This window comes from Epinephelus fuscoguttatus, linkage group LG6 (assembly GCF_011397635.1).
Source record: "Epinephelus fuscoguttatus linkage group LG6, E.fuscoguttatus.final_Chr_v1".
NCBI classification, from domain to species: Eukaryota; Metazoa; Chordata; class Actinopteri; order Perciformes; family Serranidae; genus Epinephelus; species Epinephelus fuscoguttatus.
This window is the reverse complement of record NC_064757.1, coordinates 13,756,466-13,771,526: the sequence shown is the minus strand read 5'-3', so window position 1 is coordinate 13,771,526 and position 15,061 is coordinate 13,756,466. Positions and strand designations below refer to the sequence as shown.

The 15,061-nt window shown below is 40.1% G+C and overlaps 1 protein-coding gene across 2 annotated transcripts in view; it reads left to right on the top strand.

The window, feature by feature from the left end:
• LOC125891008 (leucine-rich repeat transmembrane neuronal protein 4) overlaps positions 1 to 6,514 on the top strand; it is a 58,681-nt gene extending 52,167 nt beyond the window's left edge. The window contains exon 3 of one of the 2 annotated variants that reach the window (XM_049579989.1): positions 2,088 to 6,514. In XM_049579989.1, the coding sequence (XP_049435946.1) occupies positions 2,088 to 2,306 (219 nt within the window). In that variant the 3' untranslated portion in view covers positions 2,307 to 6,514. The remainder of the gene's footprint in view (positions 1 to 2,087) is intronic. The other variant, XM_049579990.1, reaches the window with a different exon arrangement.
• The last annotated feature ends 8,547 nt before the right edge of the window (positions 6,515 to 15,061 follow it).

Below are 15,061 nucleotides of genomic sequence, written 5' to 3'. Positions count from 1 at the left end.
TTTACAATAATTGGAAAAAACAAGTCCACAATACAGCCTTTCCCCTTGACAATTTGTACAGAGAATCCCAGATTCAGACCCCGTCACCCCCCTACTTAGCTTATTTTGCATTCCGAGCGTTGTCTTCATGAATTTTTTATTAAGGCCTCTGAAGTAGTGTGCAAAGTTCAGCTGTTGAATTAGACAATAGAGTGTTTTCAACTAATCTTCCCATTAAAGCGCAGAACAAACAGAGCCAGATCATTTCCAGAAAGGAAAACATAACCTTTTGAAAGCTGTGATTTTTAAATTCAAGGGTCTGAGTGGTGACAGCGCTGTGAAACTTGACCCTAACCAGTTACAGAGAAGACAGAAATCTATAAGCCATCTCTGCTTCAAATCAGCTTTAAGTAATCACTTCCGTAGTTCAATAAATAATCCAATCCAACATGTTTTACGATAGATACTTTGCCAGTAACTCATATCATGGTGATTTTTCAAGCAGGCACTTTGACTACTGCTGTTGTCACGGGTTTCACAGTATAATTAGTACAAATGGTTTAAAAAACAATTAACAACATTAGTTGTAACAGTGAGGGATGGATTTCTGAACTGGCCTACTGGGCACAGGCCCCAGGGACCAAAGTGTCAGGAGCACCCCTGGCCTTCACCTGCAAAATGTCACTCAAATCAACACATACCGACCAGGAAGAGACTCAAAATGACCTCGGAGATGCACAAAAAGACCACAAAGAGATGCAAAAGAGCTGTGAAGAAACACAAAAAATAAAAATGGGCAAAACAACCACAAAAAGACACAAACAACTACAAAGCCACACGAAGTGACCAAAAAAGGCATATAACAACCTCAACGAGACACAAAACAACTACAAGGACACACGCAATGACTAAAAAAAACATATAATTACCTCATAGAGACCCAAATGACTTCAAAAAGACACAAAGCAACCACAAGGAAACACAAAAAGACCACAAGGAGAGTCAAAGGAACTGCAGAAAGACACAAGATAACTACAAAAACCTACAAAACATTGACGAAGGGACAAAAATGACTACAAAGCCACACAAAATGACCAAAAAAGACATTTAATTATCTTTAAAGAGACAAAAAAATTACCATAATAACACACAAAATGATCTCAAAGAGACCTATTGACTACAAAAAGACACAAAATGACAATTAAGTGACTCAAAACCACAGATAAATAAATAAATGCATAAGAGACACAAAACCACCACAAAGTTTGTGTATCTTTCTCCTATGTACACTAGAACAGGTGGTGGGGCCCATTGCATATCTGTGCTCAGGGGCCCTTTGTCTCATAATGTGCCCATGGTAACAGCATGTTCATTTATTATGCTGCACTTAAGTGAAGTTGAGTATGCAGTGTTTGAGAATGGGAATAATTAATTGCTTATAATAACACTCTTGAGTTTGCAGAATATACAGCACATCTCCATGTGGAGCTGAACTTGACTGTGGTGCATTCAAGTGCTGCATGTGTTCTGCATTACCTGACATGTGCGAATGTTTCTTTACCCTCTATTGTGCTTTATGCATTTTAAGAAGCATGAGTGCATTCATACTTTGTGTGAAAGCATTAATAGACATTTGGATATTAATATCAATATCGCACAGGCCATGATGCAGCTTTATGCCATTTAATTGACATAATTCAGACCACACTAACACGTAAAAACTAAGAGGGGTCTTTGAATCAGCAAAGTGCTTGTAATGTAATAAGCACTCTCTTCTAAATGGAGCCTTGACTCCATTTAAAAGAGGGCAGAAAATATGTGTGCACTCTTGCTTAAGGCTTTCATCTTGCATATAAATCACTCCAGCTGAAAGTGGGTGTTTGAGCACCACAGATTTCAGGTCTTGGGGCGCGCACTGTATCAGCGGCCAAGGCTGCATTAATGACAGCGATGTGCCACGACTGCATGAAGTAAATTAAACCAATTCCAAATATTCTGAGAGCATATAAAAATGTTGAAACGGAGGGCTTTTTTGGCTGATTTAGAAGGCTTATGTGTGGTTCTCTTTTTCTCTCTTTTCCCCTTTTCTGCTTTCTGCTTCTGTCCAGATACCGCGGCAGCTGAGTGCTCTGACGTTGTACAGGTGTGAGCAGTCGGTTCTGGATTACTGCCATGCCCACCTGTCGCTGCACCTTAACGTGGGCATGGAGCCCCCAACTCAGGCACTGGGAGGTCCGAGGCCAGCCAAGTACCACCCGGGCCTAATGGTTCCCCTCCCCTCCGAGCCCGTGCTGCCTTGCCCCCAGACCCACTCCCTCCACCAGTGAGCTGTGCACACTGTGAGGCTCTGTGTCTAAAGTACTCTATGTGTGCTGCACAGAATCAGTGGACCACTCAGATGAAACACAAGGCTGTGTGGGAGGGAACTGGGACTGGTAAAGAAGCAAAGGAGACAATTAATCTACTGCAGAGCATCCTGGACCCAGGGTAATGAAAATGAAAATATTTCTCAGTGGAAATAAAGGGGTGCAGCGGTATTGATTAGTGAGCTTCTGACCTACCTGACCCTCAATGTCCTCAATTAGCAAAGGAGGCTGAACAGCAGCATGACTTTCCACGTTCTGCTCTGCCTCTTGAGGAGTATTAAGGCTAATAATTTAATCATTTGTTAATCTTATTAAACATATTTCCTCGACTGCTCCTCATCTGGGCACCTCTCTGCTGTGTCAGGTAAAGTAATCAAATGCAAAATGTTATTAACAGAGTAGGGGGAAACAGCATGATAAGCAATTGAGTAGCAGAACAAATGAAAGATCAGCCAAGCTAAAAGGTTTTCTGCTGCTTTTTCTGATCACGCTGTCAGTCAGAGGTCTCTCTCTAACTCCAGTCCCTGTGGCGTTTTTCATCTCGAGAAATGAGCCACCCAAATGAAATTACCCGAGACAAGAGAAACAAGTCAGAAAATAACGGACAGTAATTGTCATATAAAATGTACAGCCTACACATCTTGCTGGCAGTAAGTATAATTTTCATGGTGACTTTTGATTTCCTTAATGATTTGGGATGTTGATCACGTTATAATTAATTTAATCGAGCTGAAACAGGCGAAAAATAAACACCAGATCTTGGCGCAGTGGGATATTTACTTTTCATCATCCATTTAAATCACTCTTGTAGTTAAAGGTTTTTGTTTTTGAAATGTGTTCTTCAAACAGTTATCTAATTGTGCACTCATATATCTACATGTGTGTGCTCTTTACAAGATGTTACATTATAATATATGGTAAATAAACTGTGGTAAATGACCAGTAACATTGTCATTCATCAAGGTCAGTGGCATCTGTCTGCTGTAAACAGCTGCGTAGGTGGTTAAGACTGAAGAGCACAGCGCTGAAGGCAAGACTGATTAATTATGTGTATGGTTTCTGCCTTAGTGATCAAGACCCCGATGGTAACTTTCACTTGCTTTTCTCTCCTCCTGTGACTGTGTGTGACCGTTATCTGACGTAATACAGTATACTCCACTCTCTGAACTCGCCTCATGGACTTTTATGTTGCTTCCAAGGGAGGAAAATTCCTCCTGGGTATAGACAGCAGCTCCATGTTCTTTACACACAAGTAATGTGCCATGAAAATGGTGAAAGCTAAATGTAATATAATTGGACAGTTTGTCAGCTAAGAATTGACCGTTAGTTGAACCAGTCCCCCGAACAGCAATTGTCCAGTCATAGTTTAACAACCATAAAAAAAAAGTTGCAGAGGGCCTGTCAAGCTTCAGATCTCTCCATGTTGAAATGTTGTATGTGGTGCTAAAACAGTGGTACTTTGTATTTAAACAGCAAGCGGTTCAGTGTGTAGGATTTAGAGGGATATATTGGCAGAAATGGAATATAATAATGTAGGCTGTTATTTGGTGCATAATAGCCTGAAAATAAGAACTGTTCAAGTTACCTTATAAAGAGCCGTTTATATTTGCATAGGGAGCAGATCCTCGTCCACAAAGATCACAATGTTGCATCGCCATGTTTCCACAGTAGCCCAGAACGGAAAAACCAAACACCTGCTCAACATAGGGCCATTCTTATTTTTGCATTGGCCACTGTAGTTAGCAGCCCCTCCGCAACAAGAGCTTTGGAAAAATCTTTTTTTTTTTAATGTGAAACTGCTTTATGCAGTGTTTTTACCAGTTTAAATCACCTGGTGGGTTTGTTTGGAGAGGAAGAGACATCTGTTCATAATTCGGCTCATGTCTGGATCTTAAGTTATCAGAGAAAAATAGGTGAGCACACATTAGCAGATGCGGAGCTAGCGACCATTCACCAACATGCCAAACAGAGACCTCTGTGAATAATTCCGCTCCCAGTAAAAACCTCCTGAACAATAAATTGGCCAATTCAGCATGTTTAATCAGTGGCAGAGCTCATTGGTGAATTAAATCACCTCTGATTGGTAGTTCAGCTCAGTAAGAAGTCTGTAAAGTTGAGGTCAAGAGGGGGTAAGATTGAAACCAACTTGTTATATGAGGTAAGATTATTTTTTGGGCAATGAGCTCTTTAGCTGAAAGTGTTCTTGTTCCTTAGCACATGGTAAATATCCTTTGTTCTTCACATCAGATTGTGTTATTAATGTGCTAAGTGGCTAACTAGCATCTCATATCCATCCTGTTGAAAGGATTCCTTTTTAATGACAAATACAGACTACCGCCGCCTGCTGGTATGGAGAGTTATTTCCTCTCACGCACGGGGAACGTTAGGCAACGTGACAGTCAGTGTTTGTCACTGCTAGTTCTTTTGATGTCGGTTTGGTGTGTCTGGGCCTCTAGACAAAAAAAGCCCCCTTCATGATCACCGATTCACCGTATAGTATATCACCACTGCAGGGCAGCCGGTCCTGGATGCTGAAGTGTCGGAGTGTAGGGTAACGTTAGCATGTCTGTCCTGCTTCTTTGGTGCTGTTGGATTTGGGGACATTGCAACCCCTGCAAAACTACAAGAGATAGCAATATGTTCAGCTAACACACTCATGTGAAAGCAACATTCTCTTGCAACATTAAAAGTGAAACATATTCAAATATACAGACAGTAAAGCATGAGCCTAAATGTAGCCTCTGTCTTGTTTGTCCAAGTGTGTAAACTAATCAGCCAAACAGGGTTATATAAGAAATAAAAAAAAGACAAAAGTAAGATCAGACTGTCATCATGCTACCTGATGTTTTAATAGGCCTGTAGCTGAGACTAGGACCAACTAGCTCTACTCTGCAATACCAGAACAATGCTGTTTGATTTTTTCCATCTCTTTTACATTGATTCTCAGCTGGTAAAGACACTGGATTTTTGCCTGGGACATGCAGCTTTAGCCTCAGTCTTTAATATCATGCAGCCATCAAATTAATATTTAATATGTTATTTCGCTTCACAAAAAGTCAGCTGGAGACGGCATTGTCAGTCAATTAATGGAGCAAACGTTTTATTTTGAAGCTTAATTAGCTAGCTAGCTACAGGTGATATAATCTGCCAGCCAGAGTTGTCATTTCAGCTGGGAAAATTGATAGTCAGCAGCTTGAAATGAGAAGCTTCTTTTGTGTACCACTGTGTGAAATCTAGAGCCCATTGATTCAAAAATTACCAAGAGTTTCTACTGGTAGATAGTTCCTGGTTTCATCATGCTGAGCGAGAACAGAGAGCTTGACAGGCGCAGCAACGGTAACCACAGGGGGCAGGGCTTAGCAAGCGGTCAATTGTATGTCGCTGAGTGGATTTTTACAATATTGATTTGATAAACAAAAGGCTTTTAAACATGTGACATATGTTAAATTGTTCTTAGAAAATGACATATTTATTATACACTTGCTTATTATGGGTTTTTATTTTTTACAGAAAATGATATTTTCCTTGTATTTCCTTGTTTTGATTTGTTTTTTGTTCAGTGGGACGTAATATGCCCAGGGATGTACAATATTCTGTCATATTCCAAAATCATTATAGAAAGTGTGCCCATCTCCAGTCATGTATAAGCTGTAATCTGAATATTTTAAAAGCTGATTGTATAAAATCAGTCATCCGACATCATAATCACAAATGAATGACGCATTGATTGTGTACAACTGCACACTTGTATGTCAGATTTTCAATGATTCCTCAATAACAGACATTTTGCAAATGCTCCGCCTGGTGTTCCTCTGTAAAAAGAGAAAAAAAAAAAAAACAGGCAGTGCAGAAGATATATCTGCTTATGACAACACGTCCTGACACATGACAGAGTCACGCTGCCGGAGGATTTACTGCTCTGTAGTCACAGTCACAGAACAGTTTAACGACACTGATAGATTGCATATACTGCACTCGCTTCAAGTGTTCAGAAGAGTGTTGGGTGAGAGAATCAGGACAGGGAGGAGCGGCAGATGCTACAGAGCGGCATTCAGACTTATGTGTTCACATGCATTTACACTAACAGGCTGATGACTCATGATACTTCAATCGATAACCACTTCTGGAGCAGTTGTGTCTCTACAACTTTACCCACATACTAGGAATAAAATTATCACCCACTGCACGTCTTAAATCAACTGTGTGACTCATAGAAGCAGAAGAGAAGTACAAGATATTTTCATTCTGGAGTTTGCCTAAACCAGGAGGGCAGCTCAATGATTTTACCAGTCGCAAGCTGATTTGGGGATGTGGGGAAAAAAAGCTCTAATCAAGACATGCTGTCATCTGAAGCCTTTTGATTCAAACTGTAATAAAGAATCTACTGAAATTGCCTGAAATACAACAATCCATAACTGATCATGTTTTTGTGCATGCACACTCATGCCAGAGGGTCACCAGGGAAAGCCATTTTTTTTTTGACCGAGCCTGCACAGTGCAGGAACAACAAGCTCTGTGCTCCTTATGGAGGCTGACTGACTGTTATTCATATCCAGCTCTATCGCAAGCTTAATTTCCAGAAATGAAAAGTGTCAAGGTAAAGGCAAGAGATGTTTTTTTTGGTTTGTTATTCACTTGACATTTTATCTATTTGGACAACATATTGGACTCTCTGACAATCTGTTGGCACTTTTTTGGAGAGCAGACACAAGCTATTTTCTCCCTCTCCGGAGCTGTCAAAGTAAGCCAGACAATGTAACACTTTATATTATGTGGGCTTAAAATCCTCTCATCCCTCATTCTGTTCCATTGATTTCATCCAGTGATGTTATTTCTCTGGGATTCGGGACGTCATCGAGAGAGCTCTCTACATTTACAAGACTCATAAAAGCACAATAAAGCAAAGGGTAGAAGACGTGTAAAAAGTCACGATAGCTCCTTCATTTTATGTACTTTCTGCACTTCTTTCACCGTGTGATTCAAATACAGTAACTCTGTATACTCTTGTTTGCTTAAATTATCTAAAATCCAATAAAATTGGGCCAGATGTTTTTGCTCTTAGCATAGTCTAACCTATATTCCTCTTATGAATGCAGAGCAGTTGGCATAACACAAAACAAGTGGGAATATTTACTTCAAAACTCTTAACAGATGCACAGTTCATATCAAACTTGCAGGGCGAAAGCTATACACGCTTTCATGTTCAGCTGCACTTCAGGCAGAGGTGTATTTATCTGGAAACACGCAGCTTTGTCTCACCCACGAGTTTGGGGTGTATTTGAAGTATTTCGATTTAAGGTCGAGCTCAAGTTTCTGTCTGTCTTCGTCCGCTCGCCGTGTCATTTTAGAGTTGTGTTGCAACTGCTGGCGGGCAGGGCAGCTGTGAAAGCTCTTGATTTCCCCGGGGAGTTACACTGCTGCTATGCCCACACTTTGAGATTACCTTTACCATCTCACAAGCTCACTATGACACTGGTGCTGCTAGTTTATTTTTAAACTGTCTCTTGAATCACAAGGCAATCGACTGCTTTCCTGATGCATTTCAGAGTCAAAGGTGTGACCACTTTTTAACGCTCCCCATGACTCATAACTCTGTTTGTCTGGTTTTAAAGTCGCTTTAATCAGGGATGCTTTTGAAGTGAAAAGTTCTTGGACTCCCACATTCACATCAACTACCTACTCCTCCATTTTACAAGATAAGACAATCGACAAGGCCATTATTTTGCAGTGTCATGGGAAGTAACACCATATGCTTGTATAACACAGTAATCTACCCAGCAGTCTCATTGTTTCCAGACTGTACAATATGACTGGGGTGATGAGGGGGGATGAACTTTATGTTTCACTTTGTAAAAAAGCAATTAATGTTTTCTTTGAACCATAAATCTTAATTCAGAAAAAACTGCAACACACTCCCACAACATAACAAAATAATAAAATGAACTTAAATTAGTGCAGTTTGTAAACGTCTACCCTAATTTAAACCTGAAGGTCTTACTGAGACTTACACGTTAATAAATCGTACACATTAATAAAACCCTGATACAGAGACCAAAATTGTTATCCTTTGTGGCAAAGCAACACAATTGCCAGTTTTTGCAAACCATGGATACTTTGTACTTGCACATCATTATGATTCATTGAAATGTAACATTTAAACAATGCTGTGGCTAACGTGGTTAGGTTTAGGCACAAAAACAATTGGTTATGATTAGAGAAGATCATGTTTTGGATGGTCTATAAGATTTAGTGGCATCTAGCAGTAAGGTTGCAACATTGCAAACAACTAAAACTTCTGTGTGCCAAGTGTGGAGAATGGCTGATGTGAAAACCCAGATGGCCCTATCTAGAGGCAGTGATTGGTTTGTCCATTCTGGGCTACTGTAGAAACTTTTGGAAACCATGAAAGAGGGTCTACTCTGTATGTAGATATAAAAGGTTTATTATAAAGTGATAAAAACACAACAATTCCTATTGTCAGGTGATTATAAACTAATGGAAACATAGTTATGCCAATATATCCCCTTAAATCCTGCACAGTGGACCTTTAAAATACCCAGTTTCTGGGGGCTCAGTCCCCACTGGAAAAGAAGCAATGTGGCAGCAAAAAACAGACGCTTTTCTTGGCACTATCCCTGCTCAGCCTCAGACAACCAGTTTTGTTGTCTGTTGGTCTTGAACAATGATTTGCGGAGGTCTGCAGCTTGGCAGTTGTCCTGCCTGGGTGATACACTATCCACCACTCCCTCCATGTCCTGATAATAAAGTAAGCTCATTTGCTACATTGCTTTAGAAACATAGATATGATACGCATACACAAATGTAACATACTCATGGTTTGCATAAATGTACAATGCCAACATTTTCTTCTGATGACCAGGCTGGATTTAGCAGACCTTTACAAACCATTGCAGAAATTAAAGCTGTTTTTTGATGTAAAAATGTATGTAACTATTAACTATATTTCAAGGAACATTGAAATAAAGCATAAAAAGTCATAATAAAAAAACTGGTAAAAAAAAAAAATAACAAGTCACCCCCGCTCTCACAAAAAAGTCAAACTGCCCGACCTCCAACTAAAATGAAAATTATAATACCCTGCCAATCATTTTTGTAGAGTCCCTTACCCATTGTCATCTGGTTATGCAGAAACAAAATCCTAATGAAAAATACAACTTAATAATAAGCAATTCGCATGAGGATGTCAGCATTATTGGATGAAGGTTTAATATCTAAATCCAATAAGCAGCAAAGGCTTTTCCTTGATTTCTGCAGATTTCCTGTACACAATGGTGCTCAACAAGGCACAATTGGGAAAAGACACACTGACGCACTAAAAACAAGGTTAATGCAGGATGATGCTTGAGTGAAAGCACATTTGGTAGCAGTGGAGAATTGCAATGCACAGCTTCCTTTTTTTAAAAAAAGAAAAAAATTAACAATGAAATGACGTTTAAAAATCACAAGCTGTAGCCGCAGCTGTTTCAGCCACTGTCTCTGCTCTGGTAGCTGAGACCTGAAAGCCAGGATAATGCATAGTCAATTGCTGCTATTTAAATAGCTTCAGAATCCATCTCCCTCAATGCCACATTCAGTGTTGAAAATACAAATCAATTATGATAAATAGAGCCTTAGTTAAGCTGGTATTGTGCTGTGTGGCTCGCATGAAAGGCTGTATGCCACTCACTTTACCTGACACATGCTCGCTTCAGGATTACAGCAACAGTATGTGCTATATAATATGGAAATTCTACATCAAGCCCCATCCCATACATGTATTAATCTAGTTCCACATTAAGCTGCAGTTTAGATGACAGGCAATTGGGTCGGCTCGCTTCAAGGATTTCTGCTGAATACATTCTTTACCAGTGGCCTCGATACTCACATACAGATAATACACATACATTTTAAGTTTAGGCTGCCTTTTAGGTTTAGAAAGTTGGCAGAATTGTACAGAAAATTAAACATTAAACTATCCCAAAATTATAATGCTAACAGTCCTGGCAATGCAGTTTACCTTAGTGTATTCATCAAAAGCCATCTAAGGCACAATACCAAAAGAGCAAATAAATAAATAAATTCACACATACCATATCCTTGTTGCCTAGGGCGCCAAATGTGCTGGGTCCTGCACTGTAGGTGGGAGAGGCTCTGTTTCCATATCATTTATTTGTTTAGTCATAAGGAAAGGGAAGCCACCTGCAGCATACCTTGAACCCGCTGCTTTAGTGAAAGGAATAACCTGAGGTCGCTCCCATAATTCATGCAAGGCACAATGGAACTAACATAGATAATCATTCTTTGAAATATACCTGTATCAACCATTATGTTTCCATTATAAGTTTAATTAGTGTGGTATATGTCTTTATGGATTTCTTCCTAAGGTGTTACGTCTCTGGTTAGTCTCCCTTGCATAATAATTATGCTGGTCACCATGAGCTGCTGAGTGCACAGATTGGTATTTGTACTGAGGAAAAAGGTTGCTAGGCAATCCATTGAGATCTAAGAAAAGGTCTGTATGAGATGTGGCGAAGACAGAGAGCTGGCAGTTGCTGGGTAAATTGCAAAGTAGACAATCAAAGTCATATCACACTGAGCTGGGAAAGCAGAGCGAGAGGAGCAAGCTGCTGCTGAATGAAGCTGTTTACCTCCTGTCCTCATCTGTGGCAGCAAGTGGTTGATATCAACAGGCGCCGTGAACAATTAAGTGCACTCCATAAATTAGTCAGTGATTGATTATTTTATTTTGAAAAAAAGGGGAGAGAAGCTCAACAGTCATCACACTCTATTCAGGATATTACATGCTTATATCCGTGACTGACAGAGTTAGAAAAGCTTGGGATGTGGCTCTGAGCAAACCGCTTTGATTTTGACTGGGACAAGTGAAGGAGGTGGCATAATTGGGTTCACACTCTGTGGAGACTGAGTGACTCCCAACCCCCTCCTCTCCCGAGCATCCTGGGAAAAAAAAACGAAGCCACCTATAATAAATAATGGGCTGTTGATGAAACAGCACAAATGTCTTACACCCGACCAAGTTCACCCACTGACATGGCACGACAGGGCAGATTGAATTTAGCTGTCTTTCAACTTAATACACAGGTGTGGCTGTGTGCCCTGCGGAGTGTGGGGGGATTTATGGCTGGGAAGACTGTAGCTGTCATGTCCCTGCAGCAGCAGCACCACCACTGCTCAGCATCTCTGCCAAGGCGCAGTTTACTCTGCCAGCACTGCCCTTGCATCCCAATGAGCTGCATGCAGGAAACGGCTAATGTTACAGCCTCTCATCATGTATCCTGGGATATGAGCTCAATTAACTCAACATAAGCACTGTCAATGGGGATCAAAACAGATACAGGCCTCATATTCAGCTGTGTCCATAATTACAGTTTATGTAACAAACCAAGAGCCACAGAAAGCAGCACCGGACCACTATGATTGATAGCTGTGATGTTGTATTTCTTTGTTTCACACCTCTCATTTTTGCCTGTAATCCATCTTTTAGTGTCTGTAAGCACCGGCTGGGGCATTAGGGGTGATCTCAGGGGCCAGGAATAAAACCAGAGGATGCTCCATCAATTTTAGCTTGCTACACTGATTTACATCTCCCTGGCAGAAGGCAATTCATGACTTGCGGAAATCCAGCATTTTTTCTCTATTTTTTCCACATGGCTGGGAATCTATCACGGCAGATCTAATCAAGAACTTCAAGAAAGGCTACTGGAAGGATCACTGCGGATCATGTTTAATCAGCGAGCTTGGATATCTAATCAGGAATGAATTAGAATACCAAACCTGGTTAAGTAAGAGGAAGACGTGTTGCTGTTAGAGCTTGTATTGATGAGCGACGGTCAGAGGAGCTTCAGCAGGAAAAGGCTCTTTGTAACTGGCAGGGTTTCACTCGTGAGTAATCTTTTTAGGTTGAACACAAACACCTGGCAGGAGGGAAATCCATTAGAGAGATCTGAGCTGGGTGCACACCACTCGTGTCTCTTTAATCAGTATCATTTTAAGCTTTGAAACCAGAGCCATTTTAAAGTTCTTTGTGTATTCATAGCACATTTCAGAGCTCTGTCAGAAATTCATTTCAGACAGTGTCACATGTTAACACTATGTAACTGCCTGCATAACAAAGTTCAGAATAAAAGCATTTGGAAATAAAGCAATAAGAACTGTATTCAGCAAACAAAATGTATTGTATTTACATCACTATTCTTGTAATATAAAAGTGTAAGGAAGCACACAACTATTGTTCTATTGTAAATGTGTTCCTGCAATGAATATGTTAAACACTATGTGTAGCCAGAATCACAATATAGGCCTATCTTTATTTCATTTGAGCATACGAGGCTGTTTCCTCCCCATTCTCCTGTTTTTATTAATTTACTCACTAAATTAATCTACAGCTAATCTCCTGTTTCTCTATTATGTTGACGAGAGTCGAACAATTCATTTAGAACCATTTGAATTATACAAAAAGGATTGTAAACGAGCAAATGCAGCTGGAAATGCTTCTTTTAATTGGTGTTAAGTCTAGCCATTATAGCTATTGCTTTATATTTCTTCAGCACCGTCCCAGGAATACAAAGATTGTGATGTACTGTGGAGGTAAAAATTAGCCTTCCTTAAAGAGACTGTTTAATAGTTGTTTTCTCATCCGTCTTTTGGAGTGTTTAGATGCCAGAGCGTGTTGTTTGTGTGTAAAGCCAAGGGGCACCGTGTGTACTGCAATGAACTGATTTATTAAATTGTTTGCCTCGCAGAAACCACAAATATCCCCCGTATTACAGGGAGCTGGAGACTGTTGACTGGTGCATCGGTGCCGCAAAAAGATAAATTACATTGAGAGTGAGATCCCTGGCCCATACACACTGTCTGACACAGGAACACACACTTTTGTTCTTGCACACATATGTAGGCTACAGAGAGAAATTTATGTCAAACACAAGAGACATATTTTGGAATTAATGAGTACTTTTGTTAAGTACATTTTGTGAATTATACTTACACACTTTTACTGTGAATTAAAGGTTCTGTACAACATTCAGGACATTAATATAGCCGCAAACCTATATTTGCTATATAAAGATATATTAGAGTAATGGTGTCCTGAGCAGATAATAAAGTTGCACTCACTGGAAACGACGACCACAAATTAGCTAGTTAGCAAACTAGCATTTGCATTTTTGTTATCGTCCCCAGTACCAAATCATTGCAGACTGCTAAATTAACTCAATAAACATACTGCTTGCTTATACCTGACAACAGTATAGTGGTGCTTAGGGCAAAAAACACGTGTATTTGTACAATGTAGCAATGTTCCCAGTCGCACAGCCCTCAGACGCCATTTCCAGTTTGAAAGTCCCTCCCCTTCTGCTACCTAGCCGAGATGGCGACCATTGAGGGTGAGAAGTGTCCATAGTTCCACACTCAACTTCTTGACCGTTATGAGTGCACTCATACTCATAGTGCACTGTATTTTTCCATACTTCTCAGTGTGAACGCACTTATGCACTCAAAGTGTAAGTACAGAAGTACGTGATTTGATACACAGCAAATGTGTGTGGGTCCCACTGGCTAGCTAATCTCTGCCACTCTGCACTACGCTCATACAGCAGTTAAGGGGGGGTACGGCTGATTGACAGTGTTGCTGCGAATGTGTTGCACTCATTTAGCCAGTTTCCCCTGTTAGCGCTGTTCATGCTATTAGCACCATTAGCTGCTAGCCTAGCCGTTGGGTCATCCACCTCCATGCTGAGAACCATGTGCAGACAGTCCCAGCTCAGATTTTGAATCATAGATATGTTCTGAATGTTGCATACAGCTTATTTTAAATAAAAGATCTGGATACTTACGCTGCCACTAAAAAAACACATATAATGGCAAATTAAAACAGAAACAAACACTTTTCTCCATGTGGGTTTTTAATTGTGAGATAATGATTTACTTAACACTTGGCAAATGAACTGAACATCTCTATTTACCAAGCCAATTCTCTAACTGAAATTTAAAAAAAGAAAGAAAAACAAGCAGTGATTTCCAAAAAGAGCTTTATATAAATGTGGGTGGAATAAGAAGAATGTGGTGGAGCCATATGTTGGTCTTGTTCTTCTGTGAGTAACAAAGAGACACATCTGTTTTACATGTTTCTGTGCTGCTGATACTGTCAGTCTGTCCCAGTTCCATACCACACGCTAATTGTCTTAGGATGCTGTTTTTGCTGATAGTATACAAACAGACTACTACTATTGAACTGTCTCATACTAACTGGATAGCATAAATATATTTGCAGATGCATGCCAATCAAGCTACAACTTCAGAAAGCTACCACAAACCAAACAAACTTATTCTTTTCAAAGGATCTGATAATTATATTATGATTTCTGGGGCATTCACAGAGCTGTTTCACAATCATCTACATTTCTTTTCAGCCTGTGAGAATCTCCTCCATTGCCTTTGTGCATTGCATTGTGGAAAACAGTGTCCATCACCAGCACATTAAAAAATCAGTTTTTTTAGGATGCATCCTGGCTGGTTTGGACAAACTTAATTTTGACACGTTTCCAGTGTGAGCACACACCACATGATTAGAGGTAGTATGTGGTGTGGATTTGGGACACAGCTTGTGACTGGGGTTTGGTTTAGGCATCACCACACCTGGGACCAACATGTACTAATGAGGGATTAAGTGAGATGAAGCATTTAAACTGTGATTT